The sequence below is a fragment of the Lactuca virosa genome, chromosome 5 (genome assembly GCF_052849685.1).
Source record: "Lactuca virosa cultivar CGN04683 chromosome 5, Lactuca_virosa_CGN04683_v6, whole genome shotgun sequence".
Lineage (NCBI taxonomy): Eukaryota > Viridiplantae > Streptophyta > Magnoliopsida > Asterales > Asteraceae > Lactuca > Lactuca virosa.
The window spans coordinates 341,547,333-341,565,407 of record NC_136430.1 but is presented as its reverse complement, the minus strand read 5'-3'; the positions used below and the strand labels follow the sequence as shown (position 1 = coordinate 341,565,407).

At 37.0% G+C, this 18,075-nt stretch overlaps 1 protein-coding gene across 1 annotated transcript; it reads left to right on the top strand.

Moving 5' to 3' along the window:
• The first annotated feature begins 2,559 nt into the window (after positions 1-2,559).
• Positions 2,560-4,196, top strand: LOC145117307 (putative inactive ATP-dependent zinc metalloprotease FTSHI 3, chloroplastic). Its single transcript, XM_079053611.1, has 5 exons — positions 2,560-2,617; positions 2,698-3,138; positions 3,237-3,560; positions 3,644-3,947; positions 4,027-4,196. The coding sequence occupies exons 2-5, from the start codon at positions 2,974-2,976 to the stop codon at positions 4,194-4,196; spliced, it is 963 nt and encodes a 320-aa protein (XP_078909737.1). The 5' UTR covers positions 2,560-2,617; positions 2,698-2,973.
• The last annotated feature ends 13,879 nt before the right edge of the window (positions 4,197-18,075 follow it).

The following is an 18,075-nucleotide window of genomic DNA, read 5'->3' as shown; positions in this document are numbered from 1 at the left end:
TATTTTTTTGGTAACAGTCAATTAGAATCCCAAAAATTTAGGAAAATATCATTTAATTAAAAGACAAGTTTACCTATATGCCCTTATCTATTGATTGGTTCAGAACTGTTCTCGTGTTCTCAACCTTTTAGGTGTTCTCATTTGATCCTTTCCCTATATATATATATATATATATATATATATATATATATATATATATATATATATATATATATATATATATATATATATATATATATATATATATATATATATATATATCACACCTCACACCCCACCTTTATTTTTTGGCCAACGACCTACCACCGACAGAGGTGAGTTTTCCGGTCACCACCGGTACTGTTGGAAAATTTAATAAAATTTATGATTTTTTTTAAAACTTTGGATACATTTAAATATAAATATATATTATATATATTAATAATTCTTAGTGGGTTATGTTCTCCTCCGTGAGAGCTTCGATACAATTTATAATGTATCCAAATAGGAGCATGAGTGAATGATATATCGATACTCAAAGTTGAGTATTTGGAATAAAATTTAGCAAAACAAATGAGTATGGGAATGTGTCCCACACAGGAGTAAAAAGTAAACTCTCAATGAGTTTATAACCATGATAGTGTTTATAATGTTGGTAGTGTAAAGATTTGCAAGCTTTTTCTTAAGGTTTTACTCCAAGATCTCTGTGTGCGTAAGGGGGTGCAAATTATGGATTTTGTAGACAAAAATAACTGAACTCATGTATGGGCGCGACTTGCAGACAGGAATGCAACTCCGAAATTCCGGGCTCGCGCCAAACATAGTTTTGGTTCGGCAAACTTATGTATTTGTATATATGTTTCATGGATTTTGTAGGAATTTGAAGAAATTGACTTGGAATTTGAAGAAATCAACAAAGGTATGGCTGTCACAACAAAAGGGAATGGAGAAACAACACGATGGGAACAATATGGTGGTGGAAGTTCAAATCGGGTGGTTTTGGATGTGGTCGAGGAAAAGGTTGTGAATCCGGAAAAAATCAAGATGGTAATGAACATGTCCAACGAGATGTCATTTTACATGTTACGGGTGTTGTGAACAATCAATAGTGATTGAGAGAAGACTTTGGATGTGATAGTGGCGAAGGTCAAGATGGTTTGAAAAGAAGGTGATGAAACGTGGTTGTGAGTGAAGAGTGTAAATAAACGATTAAGGGGTGATTGTTAGTTTAATCGTTTATTTAACATGCCAATGTATCATGGGTTGATCTTTTTTAGTTTATTTTATTTAGTGTTTGGTTAAAGAATTCCAAGTCAGGGGTTAAGTGTTGTATGGATTCATTTTGTCAAAGACAACGTGGCATGAGGAGATTAAATAGAACTTGCTAGACAAGTAGCAAGAACTTGCTAGACAAGTAGCAATCCGAGAAGAAAGAAATGTCATGTTTGAAGAGATAATAAGGTTGCTAGGACTAAAAATGGTGCAAGCTTCTGAATTAGCGGATCGGAATATGTTGGGATAATTCATAATTAAAACGTTTTAATCCCAGGGGTATTTTTGGAACCTCCCTTTTACATAGGTTTTGTGTTAGATGATGCTACAGTTTTATTAGCATAATTAAGTTCAATGCTTAGGATGTTTTAATTAAGTTTTTCTAACAAATTAGACCTTCTTCACCAAGTAATTATAAGTTCGTTTTTCTTCTTTATATTCCCCTGTTATTCTGTTTATTTTCTTTGTTTCCTTGGGCATCAAGGTATCATCAGATTGATACCTTACAAAACCTACGTCTCTCTTGAGTCTGCTATTGCTCTGCTCCAGCCATCCATAAACATACGCACTCCTCCATTCCTTAAAAACCATTGCGCAGACACAATAACCCTTCGTGGCGATGGCAACCCTCTTGTTGAACCACCCAATGATGATTGCACAGATACCAAAAGCCCCCATGACAATGGCAAACCTTTTCTTGAACGCTGCGCAGACGACAAAACCCTCCATGGCGACGACGGCAAACCTTTTGTTGACCCCTCCGCTTTTGTTGATCCCTCCGCTGATGATCATTGCCCTAAAATCCACTCAACAGCCTCCTCTCTTTAAAAATAGTTTCTTGAATACTTCTCGCTCTAAAAAGAGTTTCTCATATACTCCGCCAACATCCTCCTCGACGCGTCCTCTGTCTCTTCGTCTTTCTTCGAACAATGCTGCCGTGCCCATCTCTCCGGTCCTTAAAAAGGTCAACTGGAATACTATTTATTTTTCTTTTTCCTATGTTGCATCCCGTAATCTTATGCAGTCATATAAACCATGTTATTACTCTTAGATTTCGTTTTCCTTTACACGATTTTCCTCAGGACCACAAGGGTTTTGGTGGCAACATGAGCTGCGCTGATTTTTGGGGCCCTTTGTCCGGTTGGGATGATGTGGTGCAAATGGATAAAAAGGTTCGTGGACTGCATTTGTTAAACTAATTTCTTCTTCATGAAATTGCTGTTTATGTGCATAGTTGTGGCCAATATATATATGGGTATTTTTTATGTGCGACTACTGTAATATTACTGACTTTCTGCATCATCTGTGAAGTTCGTGTGTGGATGGGCGGCCAAAGAGGACAGTACTGTTGCAGGGACCGAAGATGGTATGTAACATTTTTTTAAATGTGGGTATTACATTGACAACAGAAATTCATTGCATAATTTTTTTTGAGTTACATTACAGACATACAGGAGGCAAAAAGAAAAATTCATAAAACAATAACGAGGTCTGATGGTAAACTGAGACGAAAGATATGCATGGTTATTGTCGGAGCTTCTTTTTGTGTACTTGTAGCATTTGTCCTACCAAAACAACAGGCATCGCGTTGGGTAGTTGACCCTGAGCATTTATCCAGAGCAATGAAGGATATATTTTTTGGTGCCTTCTTCGCCTGCCCATTGACACGGCAGCTTTCATTCAAATCAATAAAAAAAATTAATAAAAAGATTCTTGCTTCGAATGTCAGATTTTGCCCCTACCTTGTTGCGTATCTGGCACTCATGGTATTACCTTCAAAGTTGGAAAAATTTTGGAAAAAGAAAAGATAGAAACCCGAGTAAGAAACAATGCGTAACTTTCAATGATGTGGAAGGAGTTGATTCTGCCAAGGCTGAACTTCTCGAGGTAATTTACTAATTTGTCCCCCTTGCTTATTATGACTTGGGGATATATAATGAAAGAAAGATTATAAATCCTGCATGCATGTTGTTGAACATTTGTAGATTGTCTCATGCATTAAAGGAGATAGTAAATATATGAAACTTGGGGCGAAATTACCAAGAGGGGTTCTGCTTGCGGGTCCCCCAGGAACCGGAAAAACATTGTTGGCCCGTGCAGTGGCCGGAGAAGCTGATGTGACGTTTTTCTCGATGTCTGCTAGTGAATTTGTCGAGATTTTTGTTGGTAACGGGGCTGCCCGTGTTCGAAATCTTTTCAACGATGCCAGAAAACGTTCACCGTCTATTATTTTCATTGATGAGATAGATGATGTTGGAGGGCAACGTGGAACATCTTTCAATAGTGAGCGTGATCAAACTTTAAACCAGGTAAATATTATTTTAATTTAATGCTCATTGTCAAAGTTAAACAAGGAAGTAGTTGACATAAAATGTGGTGTTTGATTTGTTAGCTTTTGACTGAGATGGATGGATTTGAGAAGGGTGCAACTGTGGTGGTTATAGCGGCTACTAACAGACCGGAGTTGTTGGATTCTGCTTTGATTAGACCGGGTCGGTTTTCCAGGAAAGTGGTTGTGGGTAAACCGGATGAAGATGGAAGAACAAATTTTTTTTCTTTATATTTACAAAAGGTGCCCATGGGCAAGGAGGACAAACGAGTCATTTGTGACCTTGTTGCTTCACGTACACCGGGGTTAGTTGGGGCTGATCTTGAAAATATAGCTAATGAGGCTGTAATGCTTGCTGCTCGTAGAGGTTTGTGCTAAACTTAACATTTACTTAAGTGTTTAGACATGGAAATGTCTTGAGTATGTTTGGGTATGTTGTTAATTAGGTGGCGATTTTGTGACCAAGGAGGATGTTCTTCAAGCTCTTGGGAGGGCCACAACGAAAATTTGTAATGATGATACTACCAGTGAAGCTCAGTCACCGTATTTGTTTGGACAAATGGCACTAGAAAGTGTCCACGCTGGGGGATATCGATTTCGAACTAATCATCTATAGGGTTCGTTCAAGATGGAGAATTCAATTTTGGTTTTATTAGATTTCGTATTTCTAGCTTGTAAGTATATAGATCTTTTGGCACATTGGAATAGGTTATCAATAGTGTTAGTTAGGCTAAATTTAACCAAAGTGACATAAAGTGACTAAATTTTTTGCATATGTTTATTTGTTTGGGATGAGAACATATTAATATAAACTTTGAAGGTTTAACACTAAGCTTGTCAATGTCGGGATCCTATATACGATTATTTTCATGTACTTTACAAAATCATGATTGTGAGATCCTACCAAAACAGACATATTTATATTTTTACAGCATTCAGTCTCATACTTAATGTGTAGAGGTTAAAGTGCAATGTTACATGTGGTCACATTAACATTAATAAACACTATAGCACCTAAGGAAACCAAAAATAAAAAAAAATTGTAAGCATGTTAACAATAAGTGCCACCATTTTACTCCCACCCTAAGCAAACTCTGTTGTTGATCATTTACTTATAAAATGAATGTTTTAGGTCTTCTCTAACCTTCAACCATTTTCCAACATTAATATATAAAACTAAGATGAACTCAACCATCAACTATTTCATGACATTGATTTTAGGAAGAATTGTCTCTATATATCCTTCTAAACTTTCATAATTATATGTATATCATTATAAATCTTCAAAATTACATGTATATACTTATAGAACATGTATATAACCAATTACTTCATTTAATCATAATTAATTTACTTAAAAATTAATAATAATATCTTTAGATTGATTTTTTATGATTAAAAAAATAATTAACTTGTAAACGAAGAACTAGAGGCAGAACAAAATTGTTTAGATGTGAATAATCGCCACTACTAGAAAATAGGCCTCTAATGACAAGTATTGTGTGTCATTAGTTCGGTATGTTTTAATTTAAAAGCAATTAGATAGAATTATCGGGCTTGTCATTACCATTGCGTGGATATAAATATCATTGGAAACAAAGAAGTTATGATTGTTCAAAGCTGAAATGGAAATTGGGAAATTTTTCCCTACGTTGAGCATATGATAGTCCCCTACGTCGAGCGTAGGTGAGGGATTTTTAGACGTGCGTTTAATGACCTATGTTGAGCGTAGGTTAAGCTACATCGATCGTAGCCGTAACAGACTACAACCCTAATCATAGGGTTATGAGCCATATTTACAGGCCCTAACTTCTTAGGATCCTTTCCATGACCAACCTTCATCACCCTCAGATCATTCCATGAGAAACCCTAGCCCCCTCTTGCATCTTTTGAGCATTGGTATCTTTTGTGAGCTTAATTTCTTCATTTGGTGGTTTAATCTTTGAAGAACAAGGTGTTTGTAAAATGTATAAAGAAGGGATAAAGTATAGATCCAACAATGTTGCTTCATTTTTGGACCATTGTAAGTGTAAAGTTTCTAACTTGCTTATTGATTTCATAAATCTTGTTATTTGTCATATTTTTTTACTTTTGGTCCCTTAAGCTTGTGTTTTGGATTTGAGAGAACTCCAGCACCTTTTAAGCACTATGTAACACTCTTGGGACTTGTTGGACTTGGAAAGTTGTGCTTTGGTGCTTGTTCATTAAGCCATGCAAGTTGTGTTAGAATTTTTGGTCATTTTAGTGCATAAAGTTTAGATCTTGCTTGATTGGAGTATCTTAATGGATAAAGTTGGAAACTTTATCCATTAAGACATTGTAAAGGTCCACACCTGAAAGTTTGAGGGATTAGCTTTTTGTATTAAGAGCTTATTATATTTTTTGGACTTCTGGGGCTACGTTGAGGGTAGCTTTCTATACACTGAGCATAGGGTTGGAATATCCCGTTTTCTCACCTGGAGATCTACGCCGAGTGTAGCAGACTAGCAGTGTTGTCTTTGTGATCCAAGAATACAATAAGAATCACCCAAAAGAACCATGCAAATAATTTGATCCAAGCCACAAGGCTACCCTGCCCAGCCCACAAACACACCAAGGATTACCACAATGTGCATCCTTAGGGAACCCATAACCTCATCCAAGAAGGGCAGGAATACCATAATTCTATCGGACGGCAAACCTCGATCATTAACAAAATACATCCTTATGATCGATCACAACAAGATCCCATACTTGCTTGAGACTGAATAGATTCTTCCAATACACAAGCAACTCGAGAAGACTTCTAAAGTGATCTTGATTGTCACCAAGCCCAAGCATGCCATGAACCAAAACCCCACACTACCATTGAGGGTAAACATACCAAAGGAACATAAAACATACTAAATCCGATGATAAGCTGATACACCCTTAGAGCCTCTTCTGCCACACTAAAACCTTCAAAATCCTTTGTTGAAGGACAAACAATGCGACCAACAATCGCGAACACATGAACTTAAGTCACCAAAACCCTTGTGGGGTTGAACTCACCAAACTAAAGCTGGTTCCCAGATCAATATTTTCTTAAGCTAGACTAATATTAGGAATCCTTACACCCAGCTGATAATTTCCCTCCGCGACCTATGTGCGAACTACCAACAGTTCCTTATATAATCATTGACAACTCAAAAAAAGCCACGAGCTGCAATAAGCTCCTTGACCAACCACTTTCTGCTGAGAAACAACCCATGAACCTCTTGACCCATACATCCGATTGCTACCTACTATATGCCTTGGCCATGAGCAAATCCTGAACCGATATTCCACATACTTGCACTACAAATCCCTATGATTCACCCTTCCAATACCACAAACTCAAACATATCAACAATCCTCGAAACATAATATCTAGTTCTCCCTCACTTAGGGTTCGAACTACCACCCACTGGTGCTGTAACCAACCCATAACTCAACCGGATCAGCCAGGTACAACCATCCCTGACCCTGGAAAGAATAACACACACAGGATGATCTTCCAGATAAAGATCAAATAAATCCAAAGAGAATCCTAAATTTTAGCTGAAGACCTCCGGAATTTCCCAATAATGACCACTTAACATTAAGGATCCCTTACAGGAGCATAAACCAGTACTGACTTACGATCCAAAACATACACTCCTTGCCTGAATTTCCAACCGCCAATCCGGAAGACTGGAAAAGCATAACCTTTGCCACAGATAACAACATTCCAATCCACTTCTAGCTGCAAAACCCAAGCAGATCATAATCATCGCCCCCTTCTCGAGTCTCGAGACTCGATGCACGACCTCTAACAAAACCCTTGAGACTTCTAAACCAACATACTTATCTAGGTCTGAACCACTCAACCCAAAAATGATATCGCTACCGGGGTCTGTAAAAAATACCAACCCATCCTCATGCCCGAGCAACCATCACCAAAAGATCGACAGATCCGCAACCGTTACCGCGAATCATGGTATCAAACCATGCTATCTCTCCCAACCAGTCCTTAGAATCCCTGAAACTTTCCTTGATTTGAATATGGATCATGTGCTTCCAGTAGTACGGGCCCAATACTACATTCCACGCCTATCCATAATTTCCTCAAGAATCATCTCAGGTCCTCCAAGACCTACTCAAAATATCCTCCCGATACATGCCCCACAGTGAAACAATCGCACAAAATACTCCCTAGGCTCTCCTAGGATTCTTCCCACGCCTCCTCTGCTATCAGTTGCTGAATAACCCCTACCAATGTCAGCTAACAACTTTACGAATACAATTACATGCAACAAATCTTAAATAATCCTTCGACTAAAGGACTCAACCCTACAACGGTTAGACTCATACTAGAGTTGTGCATCAGGACCAAGTCCTTCACTCTAAGATTATTTAACCTTTATAGCATGTAACTTAACGTATTCATTTGATGGTTAACCCTCATCGACACGGGTCCTACAGAGCACAAAGCAAGCAACATTTGAGCAGAGGAGTCGACTAGCACTAAAACACAATAAAATCGGATAGACCCTCATACAAATTCTCGATCTCAAACTCCCAGCATCTCGAGCGCACCTTCGCCTTAACCTCACTCTCTCAAGAGTGGCCAATCATTCCACACGTCGAACTGCTATGAACCGTACCCATTCTAAGGAAACCATCACATTCTCATCCAATGACTCAACTGGCCGGCTGACCCCACACGACTCACCATATCACTAACTGTCACGCGACTCTCTATTGGTGCCAGATGGCTATTGCTTGAATATAATCACATACCCCATAGTTTAAACAATCTTAGGCTAACAGATTCAATCTCACCATAGTTTGACTCAGACAAGAGCTGCGCAGCAGGAACAAACCCCTTATTCTAAGATCATTTAAACCATGCAGCATCTGACTTAGCGTATTCACTCAATAGCCAATTCACACGCGAAAGCGTCATACCATAATCAATCAGGGATTCTATAAGAGATAATGCATCATATAATCAGGCAATTCTATCATGCAATTCCTGAAGATCCATAGCCTATCACTAGCATGCTGTTCTAACATATCACAAGATCAAATAACAGTGTGGTAATTTGGGGTCTAGTTACTGGCTCCGGTTGATCGTACACATCGCATCCTCCTTGTTTATTTTGAAAACCATTTGAAAATCGTTTTAAAAATCTTTTTTCTTAGTTTGAGACTGGATTCACACGTTGTCACACCCCGCTAAAGCGGAAACACGAGTCGTGGCAGTATAAAGGGTTTCATAGCAAAAGTTAAAAGACAACACCAACCATAGTATTAAAAAACATTACAAATTTACAATGAGTTTGAACAAATTTTAAAAAGAAATTACAATGTAAACTGAAATACAAAACATGTGAATGCTCCTAAAAGTGATGTGTCCCTAAGTGCCACTTACTCGATGATTCCTGAAAAATCATGTAAAACGAGCGTCAACTATAAAAATAGTTGGTGAGTACTCACATGTTTATAACATAATATAGTTTGAAATCATGATAATCAGAATATTGATAACAGTTTCCATAAACAATGTTGATTTCTAAAATAAGTAAATAAGTTTTCATGAATAGAAGTTCGTTGTTGTAATGAGAAACAAAGTTCATTGCTATAATGAGAAACAAAGTTCATTGCTATAATTAATAAACAAGTTTATTGCCATAATAAATAACAAGTTTATTCCCATAATAAATAACAAGTTTAAATGTGTATGAGCAAACAATGAGTTCACAACCAAGCCTATGACTGATGCCCTATCAAGATCTATGCTTATCGTTCCATAGATTAATATGGTATCATGCACTCAAGCAATCGGGCGAGTGAGGAGTTGTCAATTCCTAATAGCGCTATCCATAATGACCATTGGCTCAAAAAGTTAATGGTTGGATTAAAGTATAAGGGAAGGGACTTAAGACGATAAGGCCTCATGTTTCAAGTTGCATAAACATACATAGAGAAATATAGCAAAATATAGCAATCAAGTTTGATACAAATCAATTTAAATACAACGAACAATAAATAAATTTTCGGTCATGCTTTTCCACCCCAAAACATAAAAACCGAAAATAGGGGGAGTCGTGAATACTCACAATGCTTTGAGATGATGCATATGATGACTTGAACTACATTCCACTTGTACCACTATCGAATCCTACACGATGTTACACACTAATGAGTCTCTAATAGAAAGTCAATACTAGTATACTTGCTACTACAATAGAATTATGCCAATATTGTGTCAAAATTTAATATTGTTAAGTTACAAACATTTTCTGAAATGGTGAAATTTTATAACTCATGTGATTAAGATAATTTTGGATATTATTTTCCAGATTTTTGTAATATTAATTGAGGGTATTTCAATACATTTAAATGTGTTTTAAATTCCTACAAATCCAAAATATTATCAAAAAATTTCCAAAAATTCTCAAACTTTGAATTTTCATTCTAAATATAGTAGAGGTCTTCCAGAAAATTTCCCTTGAATTTTTTATGTGATTAACTATTTTTCCCAATTTTTAAGCCTTCATAACAATATAAATTCGTGAAAAATAGTATCCAGATGATAAAAATTCCCAAACTTTTTATAATACTGCCATTGAACATAATTAAGTTGGAAAAAATATAAAAATGGATTTCTAAACTGTTTAACCCAATTTTATGATTTTTGTGCATTTATTCTAATAAAAATGGGGATAAATAGAAATAGTTTCCAAAATTACCCAAACTTTTTGTAATACTGTTATTTAACATTCTTAAGCTGGGAAAAATATAAAAATGGATTTCTAAACTGTTTAACCCAGTTTTATGATTTTTTTGCATTTATTCTAATAAAAATGGATTTAAGTGTATTTAATCTTGGGAAAATAGAAGAAAAATAGCATACAGAAAAGCAAAATCATCAAAAGTTTTATGTAGCATCCTAATATATTATAAGGTGTTTTGGTAAATTTTCATGAATTTTCGATGAGTAAAACTATTTTTCCTGATTTTAGTCAATTATAAACACAAAAATCATGAAAAATAGATATACAATTTGAAAAATTCCCAAAATCTTTTTCTACGTCTTCCACATAAGGTAGAAGCTGATAAAATTATTAGATACCCTTTTTATATTTTATAAAGTGGTTTTATGATTTATTGGAGCTAAACAAAAAGAAAATTCAAAACTATACTAAACAGTAAGAAAAATCGATGAAACTTCATGAGAGATGTTTATTAACTTAAAGAGCCATCCACAAATGTTTTCAGAATTTATTTATAAGTGTAAGTATTTTATATGCTTTAACACTCTATTTTCTTATTATTTTCATGTAAAAATAAAGAAAATATATATTGAGCTGAAAACTTCTAGAATGCATCGTCATACAATTTAATATCAATGAAAAATCATTTTCTTATTTTTTGATGTCGAAAAACATGCCTAAAGGCTCAATAAGTTATAGAGAAAACTTGATACTTGTGATATTGGTAAAGATTATTGATGTTACTTTGAGAATTTTTGCAACATGTTCCAAAGACTTTTGAATCAAGATCTTTTTGTACCTCTTAATACATGATGTTAAGTGCTGAAAGTAATTTTTCCTAGATTTTTAGTGAGGAATAAGATCTTTGAACATGCAATACAAAACTAGTATTCACAAAAAGGTGCTGATTGAGCAATAGTTTTGTAAAAATTGCTAAAAATCGAAATATTGGAATTTTCCAGTGAGGTCAGATGGGTTTGAAAGCTAACTCAAAATAATATATTTCAGAAAACGAATCTCGAATTTTGGTTAAGAAATGAGTGAGATATGGCAGTTTAAAGTCAGGTAAAGAAATCTGGCAGATTGCATGCATGATGATTGGTTAGAAAAGTGAGTTTTCATCATTTCTTTGAGTAGATCTTTTGAAATATTTTAAAGATATCATGATCCATGCATGTTATGGTCATGTTTCCAGAGATCAAATATATTTAAAAAACATTATTTACATACATGCATTAAAATACAAAAATCTTATTTCTCAAGAACTCTTAAAAATGAGTTTGATGTTTTGATCCTTAAAATCGATTTTTGCACTAAGATCATGAACATACAACCTTGTTTAACATACATGAATGGTGTTAAAACACATACATGATGTTCTAAAAACCATTTTAACAAAAAGAAAACAAGTTTGAAGAAGATGAAGAAGTAGAAGAAGGAGAAAGTGTAAGAAAATAGCAAAACTTGAAGGAAAAGTGAAGTAGAATGAAAGAAAATTCGGGATTACCTTCAAGATTACTTCAAATGATGAAGATTTAGAGTTTAAGGAGTGTTTTTGGCTTCATTTTCTGGAAAAATTTCATGGTTATAGAGAGAGGAAGAGAGAAAATGGTGTTAGGGGAATTGAAGAATAAGAGAGAGAGAGAGAGAGAGAGAGAGAGAGAGAGAAGTGAAGAAGATGGAGTGTGTAGGTTGAAGTGAATGATTGAAATTTTTGGGAAGAGGGTGCCTAGGAAAAGGGGGGATGAATTTTGAAGTGTAATACCCCTTTCTCATTCATTTTATTTTATAAAATTTAAATTCTTTTATAAAATATTTCAATTTTTATATAAAATGTGCACTAAAATCAAGTTTTTATTCATAAAACCTTGATTTTTGGCTTATAAATTTAGGGTAAATGTTAATGACTTAATTTTTGTTATGCTTGATGATATTGTCCTGAATTTAATTATTTTGAAGTGATATTATAAGGTTCATAACAAATTTTATGGAGTTTTAGGTGTGAAAGTTTATAAATTTGAGCTTAGGGCTTTGTAGGGTTTTTCGGATTTTGCTAAACTTTGAATATCAAAATAAATTGAATCGTTGAGACTTCAAATAATTTTTGTGTTTCCTAACTATTATTCAAGTTAGAAATAATGTTTGTAATTATTTTTATCGGTTTATTGGCATTCTATGTAGTGATTCCGAGATCCAAACGAAATTGAGTAATCAAGTATACTAGTCCTAGTCTTCAACTTTGACTTAAGTTTCTATGAGACTTTGACCTAATTTCTACTACTAGGTAAAGTGCATTATGTGTGTATATGATTCATGAAAAGGTGTTCGAGTCAAAGAGCGACCCGAATATGGATAGTCACGACAGTTAAGTAGTTGTAGAATTCACATATCAATGTGAAATCTAAGTACACTATCCATTGTTTCTAATTGTTTCCAAGTTTCTATTAGGTTATAACTTAGCTTCTAGTTACTAAGTCTAGTATGTGTCGTGCCTATACGTGCAACTAAGTTTATCAATTCTAGAAGCAACTCGAATTTTGACGGTTGTCACACACGTGTGTTCCTCTAATTCACTCAAACCAATGCTCTGATACCTACTTGTAACATCCCGAAAATTTTCAACAAATTTTTAACTTTTCAAACAACCCATTCACTAAAGAGGTATTTACAAAAACCATTATTTCTAAAACATTATTTAAAATCAGAATCGTTTACAACATAGTTTTCAAAACATTTTCATTATCATGGTTTCCCAGAAATCATAAGTTCCAAAAACACGAGGATGTGTATGGTCACGCCTTCACCTTGCCATGGTCCACTAAAGTACCTGAAACCATAAACCAAAACTGTAAGCACGAATCTTAGTGAGTTCCCCCAAAGTACCAATCACAATAATAGCACATACACAAACAGATAACATATACCAGACTACAACATGCATACATACAGGGCCTTCAGCATGACTGGAACGCCCCCACCGGCTTACAGTCTCTCTGGGATGCCTATAGAGCCTTCAGTCTGAGTGGAACGCCCCACCGGCCTATAGTATATCTGGTACGCTCCCAAAACCTTCAGCATGATTGGTACGCCTCACCGGGCCTTCAACCTATCTGGAACGTTCCCCGGGCCTTCAGCCTGACTGATACGCCCCACTGGCCTTCAGTCTATCCGGGACGCCCTAGGTCTGTTGGCCTTCAACACAAAGCAAGTCCGCCTCAACCCAACCACACATAAACCATGTCGACATATACATAACAGATAAGCATATATATAACATTCTGATATAAATATTACCGAGTTTGTTGACTAGCAACACAAAGCAGTACAGTCTCAACCCAACCACACTACATCAACATATGCAACCGGTAAACATATAGCCAGAGCAGATAACAGGCAGATCTAATAGATCACTAAGCATAATACCATCCTACATACTAGGATACAGATCTGGCAGATCACTATAGTACATCATCATGCGATAAACCAGGATAACATTCCAAAGGGCCGGCCTTGGTGCCTTCGACCCGTAAGTATATCGAGGAAAATTCACCTCTCAAGTAGTGCAGAACTGATAAGGCCTGACTCCGAATCTCAGCTCCCGACTCAAATGCCTACAACCACCATGTGACCAATTCCATCAAAACCCAAATATACCCAAAATACCCTTAAAGTCAAACTTGGTCAACCATGGTCAAAGTCAAAGTCAACGGTCAAGGTCAACAGTCCATGTTGACCCAACACGCCGAGGGCACTAGAAAACTCATCGTGTTTCTTTAGTAATCAGATGGCCGGGAAAACCCTAGCTAACTCGCCGAGTTTTCCTGAGCTTAATACATTCAGATGTTCCTACGATTTCAGGGACTCCAAGGCTCAGATCTGAACTCAAATGCTATAAAAAAGGATAAAGTTTCCAACTTTATCCTTTGGGGCTACTCCTAGTGTTCAAAAACCCATCCACGAAGCTTAAAGATTCAAGGGCTTAACCAATAAGCATAAAATCCTTGAGATCTGAAACCCAACCTTTCCAAAAGAGATTCTAGCATCAAAATCAACCCAAAGGTTGATGCTTTATAGACATGCATGTCCAATTCATGCCTTGAACCCAAAATGGGTCAAAAAAGGAAAATATGACCTAAACTCCTTGCATGGCATCAAAACTTGGCTAAAGACCAGATCCAAACCACTACAAGGTCACCTTGACCTGGAGATTCACAAAGTTGCAACCTTTATGAGATCCATCCATTGCAACATCCAAGAATAAGGAGAAAAAGGGACAAAACTCAAGATCTAGCTACATAAAGGAATAAAAATCGGATCTTGGACACTTACAAATGTCCAGAAGAGTGTCATACTGAAGATGAGAGCTTTGCTTGCTAGATCCTTGCTTCCTTCTTCCAACTTCTTCTTATTTTGCTCCAAAAATACCACACTAGTTCACAAAATGAGACTGAATGATGATTAGGTTTCACACGGGCCGATATGGGGGTTTGGAGGCTGATAAAAGATCAACCCTAGGGACTTAAGGAGATTATATAGTGTAACACCGGGTTCTTGGTATGTATTTAAATTGAAATTTATTCATTTTAATAGAGCAACTCGATGAGTTGTGAGCCCCAAACTCGTCGATTAGAGGTCATAAGAGGCACGGGTTTTAAGAAGTCTAATCGACGAGTTAAGAGCCCCAACTCGATGAGTAGGACTGCCAGAGTGAAACCCTAATCACGGGGTTTTTCACCCTATTTAAGTACCTTAACCCCCACCTCCCAGCCTCATTTCCAGCCTCCAAGTCCCAAACCCTAATCCATGAAACCCTAGTGCCTTGTTTGAGTTTGTGAGCCATTTTTGAGTGAAACTTGTGTGTTTTGAAGCTAGTTGAAGAAGGAGAAGATTGGGAATACAAGAAGAGGCTAGTAGATCTAGAAACCTCTTGCATTTCTCATCATTTTCTGGTAAGCAAGTTTCAACCTTGCTCAATATACACTTATATCTCTTTATTTCCTTTCCTAGTGAGCTTTTGGTCCAAGAAGCTTGATCTTTAGGAAATGGACGTCCCAAGTATGCATCATTCCAGATCTAGAGTCATTAAGGGCTTTCATGGCATAAAGGTGCAAACTTTATGGCCAATAAAGCCCCATGCAATCTATAAGTGGTCTTTGTGGTCTTTTAAGCTCCAAAAGGCCATGCATGGGAGGAAAGTTAGGAGCTTTACGTGTTATTGCAGTGCTTAGAGTCTAGATCTCAGTGAATATGCCTTAGTTTGAAGTATTGGTGGCTTATGGACCAAGATCTAGATCCTAAGGAGTTAGGGTTTGAGTTATAACCATTACAGAACTCGACGAGTTTGAGGAAAGACTCGACGAGTTGACTCGGTTATCATGATTCTGAGTAGCATGGGAACTCGACGAGTTAGGAGATAACTCGATGAGTTGAGTCAACTGGGGGTTGACCTTGACTTTGACTTGGACTGGACGTTGACTTTGACTAGACTTTGACTTTGACCAAGGTTGACCCGTGAAGGGGTCTTGAGTATGAAACGATATCTAATATATTGCTAAGTATAAGGCGTGAGTAGAGCCGGTTGCAGGAGCAGAGACGTTCAGCTATTTCACCCGACATTTGAGGTGAGTTTTCTCCTATAGGAACGGGTCTAAGGCACCAATGTCGCCCCGTTTAGATGTTAGTAGTTCCGGGCTACGGTCCGATGTCGGGCGGGGCCCGATGTAGGTTTATATGCTTTTCCGGATTCCGATCCGATGCAGGGGCGGTACCCGAGGAATGTGTGTATGCTTGATGTCTTTGTGATTCTTGCATGTTTTTGTATTTGTATGTTTCCAGACTTCGGTCTGATGTCGGGGCGGTACCCGAGGAATGTCTGTATGTTTCCGGATCTCGGTTCGATGTCGGGCGGGGCCCGAAGAATGTTTATACATCTATGCTATGTGATTATGTTTATGTGTATTATGTGATATGCTCATATGTATGCCGAGCTTTGCTCGATGCCGGGAGGGGCCCGATGTCGGATGTAGTCCGATGCCGGGAAAGCCGATGTCGGGCATGACCCGATGTAGTAGGGGCGGGGCCCATGATATGTTTATGTAATATATGTATGGTATGTGGTAGTTTAGGGAGACTCACTAAGCTTTGTGCTTACAGTTTTCAGTTTTGGTTTTAGGTATTTCCGCTAGTAAGGGGAAGAGCTCGGGATGATTGCATCGCACACACCACAACATTTTAGCCTGGGATGATTTACTCTGATATTTGGACATGTGATTTTGATACAGTGTTTTTGATATGATGTATTGAGATATTGTCACATATGTTTTATGAGATGATTTGGATTACTATGGTTTATTTATAAAATTAAAACGAAATTTTTGAACCGTATTTTTGGGACGTTTCATATAGGATGCAAAACCCTAAAATTTAGGGTTTCTCATCCAACTTCCAACACGCCGAGTTTCCCTCACCAACTCGTCGTGTTGGTCCATAAAAATACGCGATCCAAAAGTCCTTCAACACGCCGTGTCTAACCCTAGAAAGGGGATTTATTTCCACAATTATTCCTCAAGTTTCCGGGTGTTACACCTTCCATAACTGCTCCCAATTGAATTTACATGTCGTAGTAATAGCTTGTAATTGGGTTTCGTCCACCTGTCATGAAAGCGCATCCTCCGCCTTATTTTCTTTTCCTGGTCGGTAGACAATGTCAAACGTGTAACCTAACAATTTGGATAACCACTTCTAATGATCCTCAGTCACCGTGCATTGTTCCAACAAATATTTTAAGCTTCTTTGGTCGGTACGAATTGTAAATTTTCGCCCAAAAAGATAGGGCCGCCACCTTGGAACCGCAAATACTATTGGCATGAGCTCTTGCTCATATACCGACTATAAATGGGCTCGGGTCCCCAACACGTGACTATAAAATTCAATAGGCTTTCCTTGTTGCATCAGCACCGAGCCCACTCCAAACCTGGGCGCGTCTGTCTTAACAACAAAACCCTTGGTAAAGTCTGGTAGAGCCAAAACTGGTGCTTGTGTCATCATTTGTTGTAATTTCCGAAATGCTATCGTCGCCTGACTGACCACTTAAACCCAACTTTCTTCAAAATTTCTATCAAGGGTAAGGCGATTTGTCCGTCCCCTTTCACAAACTTGTGATAATATCCCTATAACCCTAAATTCTCGTAAAGTTTTTGGGATTGGCCATTCCAGCATCACGTCAATTTTAGTCGGGTCTACTGACACACCTTTCTCGAAAATAATGTGTCCAAAATACTTTACCTATAATTGAGGGAAAACACATTTTTTTTGTTAGCATAAAGTTGGTTTTCGCATAATACCTTGAAAATTGTCATCAAATGAGCCACGTGTTCCGCCGCCGATTTACTATAAACAAGTATGTCGTCAAAAACACTAACACAATACGTCATAACAGTGGCTGAAACACTTTGTTCATTAGCGATTGAAACGTAGTCGGGGCGTTAGTAAGCCCGAACGACATAACCAAAAATTCATAGTGTCCATCATGCGTTCAAAAAGCGGTTTTAGTAATGTCTTCTTATTTCATACGAATCTGGTGGTAGCTGGATTTAAGATCGATTTTTGAAAATATAGTGGCCCCATGTAGTTCATCTAGCAATTCGTATATTACAGGAATTGGAAATTTTTCTAAAACCGTTGCGTTGTTTAAGGATTGGTAATCCATACAAAATTGCCAACTGCCATTTTTTTTCT

What these genes read in the sequence shown, in the direction of transcription:
- LOC145117307 (XM_079053611.1), top strand. Translation starts at nt 2,974, where the DNA reads ATGTCAGATTTTGCCCCTACCTTGTTGCGTATCTGGCACTCATGGTAT. An exon ending in CCAAGGCTGAACTTCTCGAG is followed by an intron (nt 3,139 to 3,236) that starts GTAATTTACTAA and finishes GAACATTTGTAG; the next exon opens with ATTGTCTCATGCATTAAAGG. An exon ending in GTGATCAAACTTTAAACCAG is followed by an intron (nt 3,561 to 3,643) that starts GTAAATATTATT and finishes TTGATTTGTTAG; the next exon opens with CTTTTGACTGAGATGGATGG.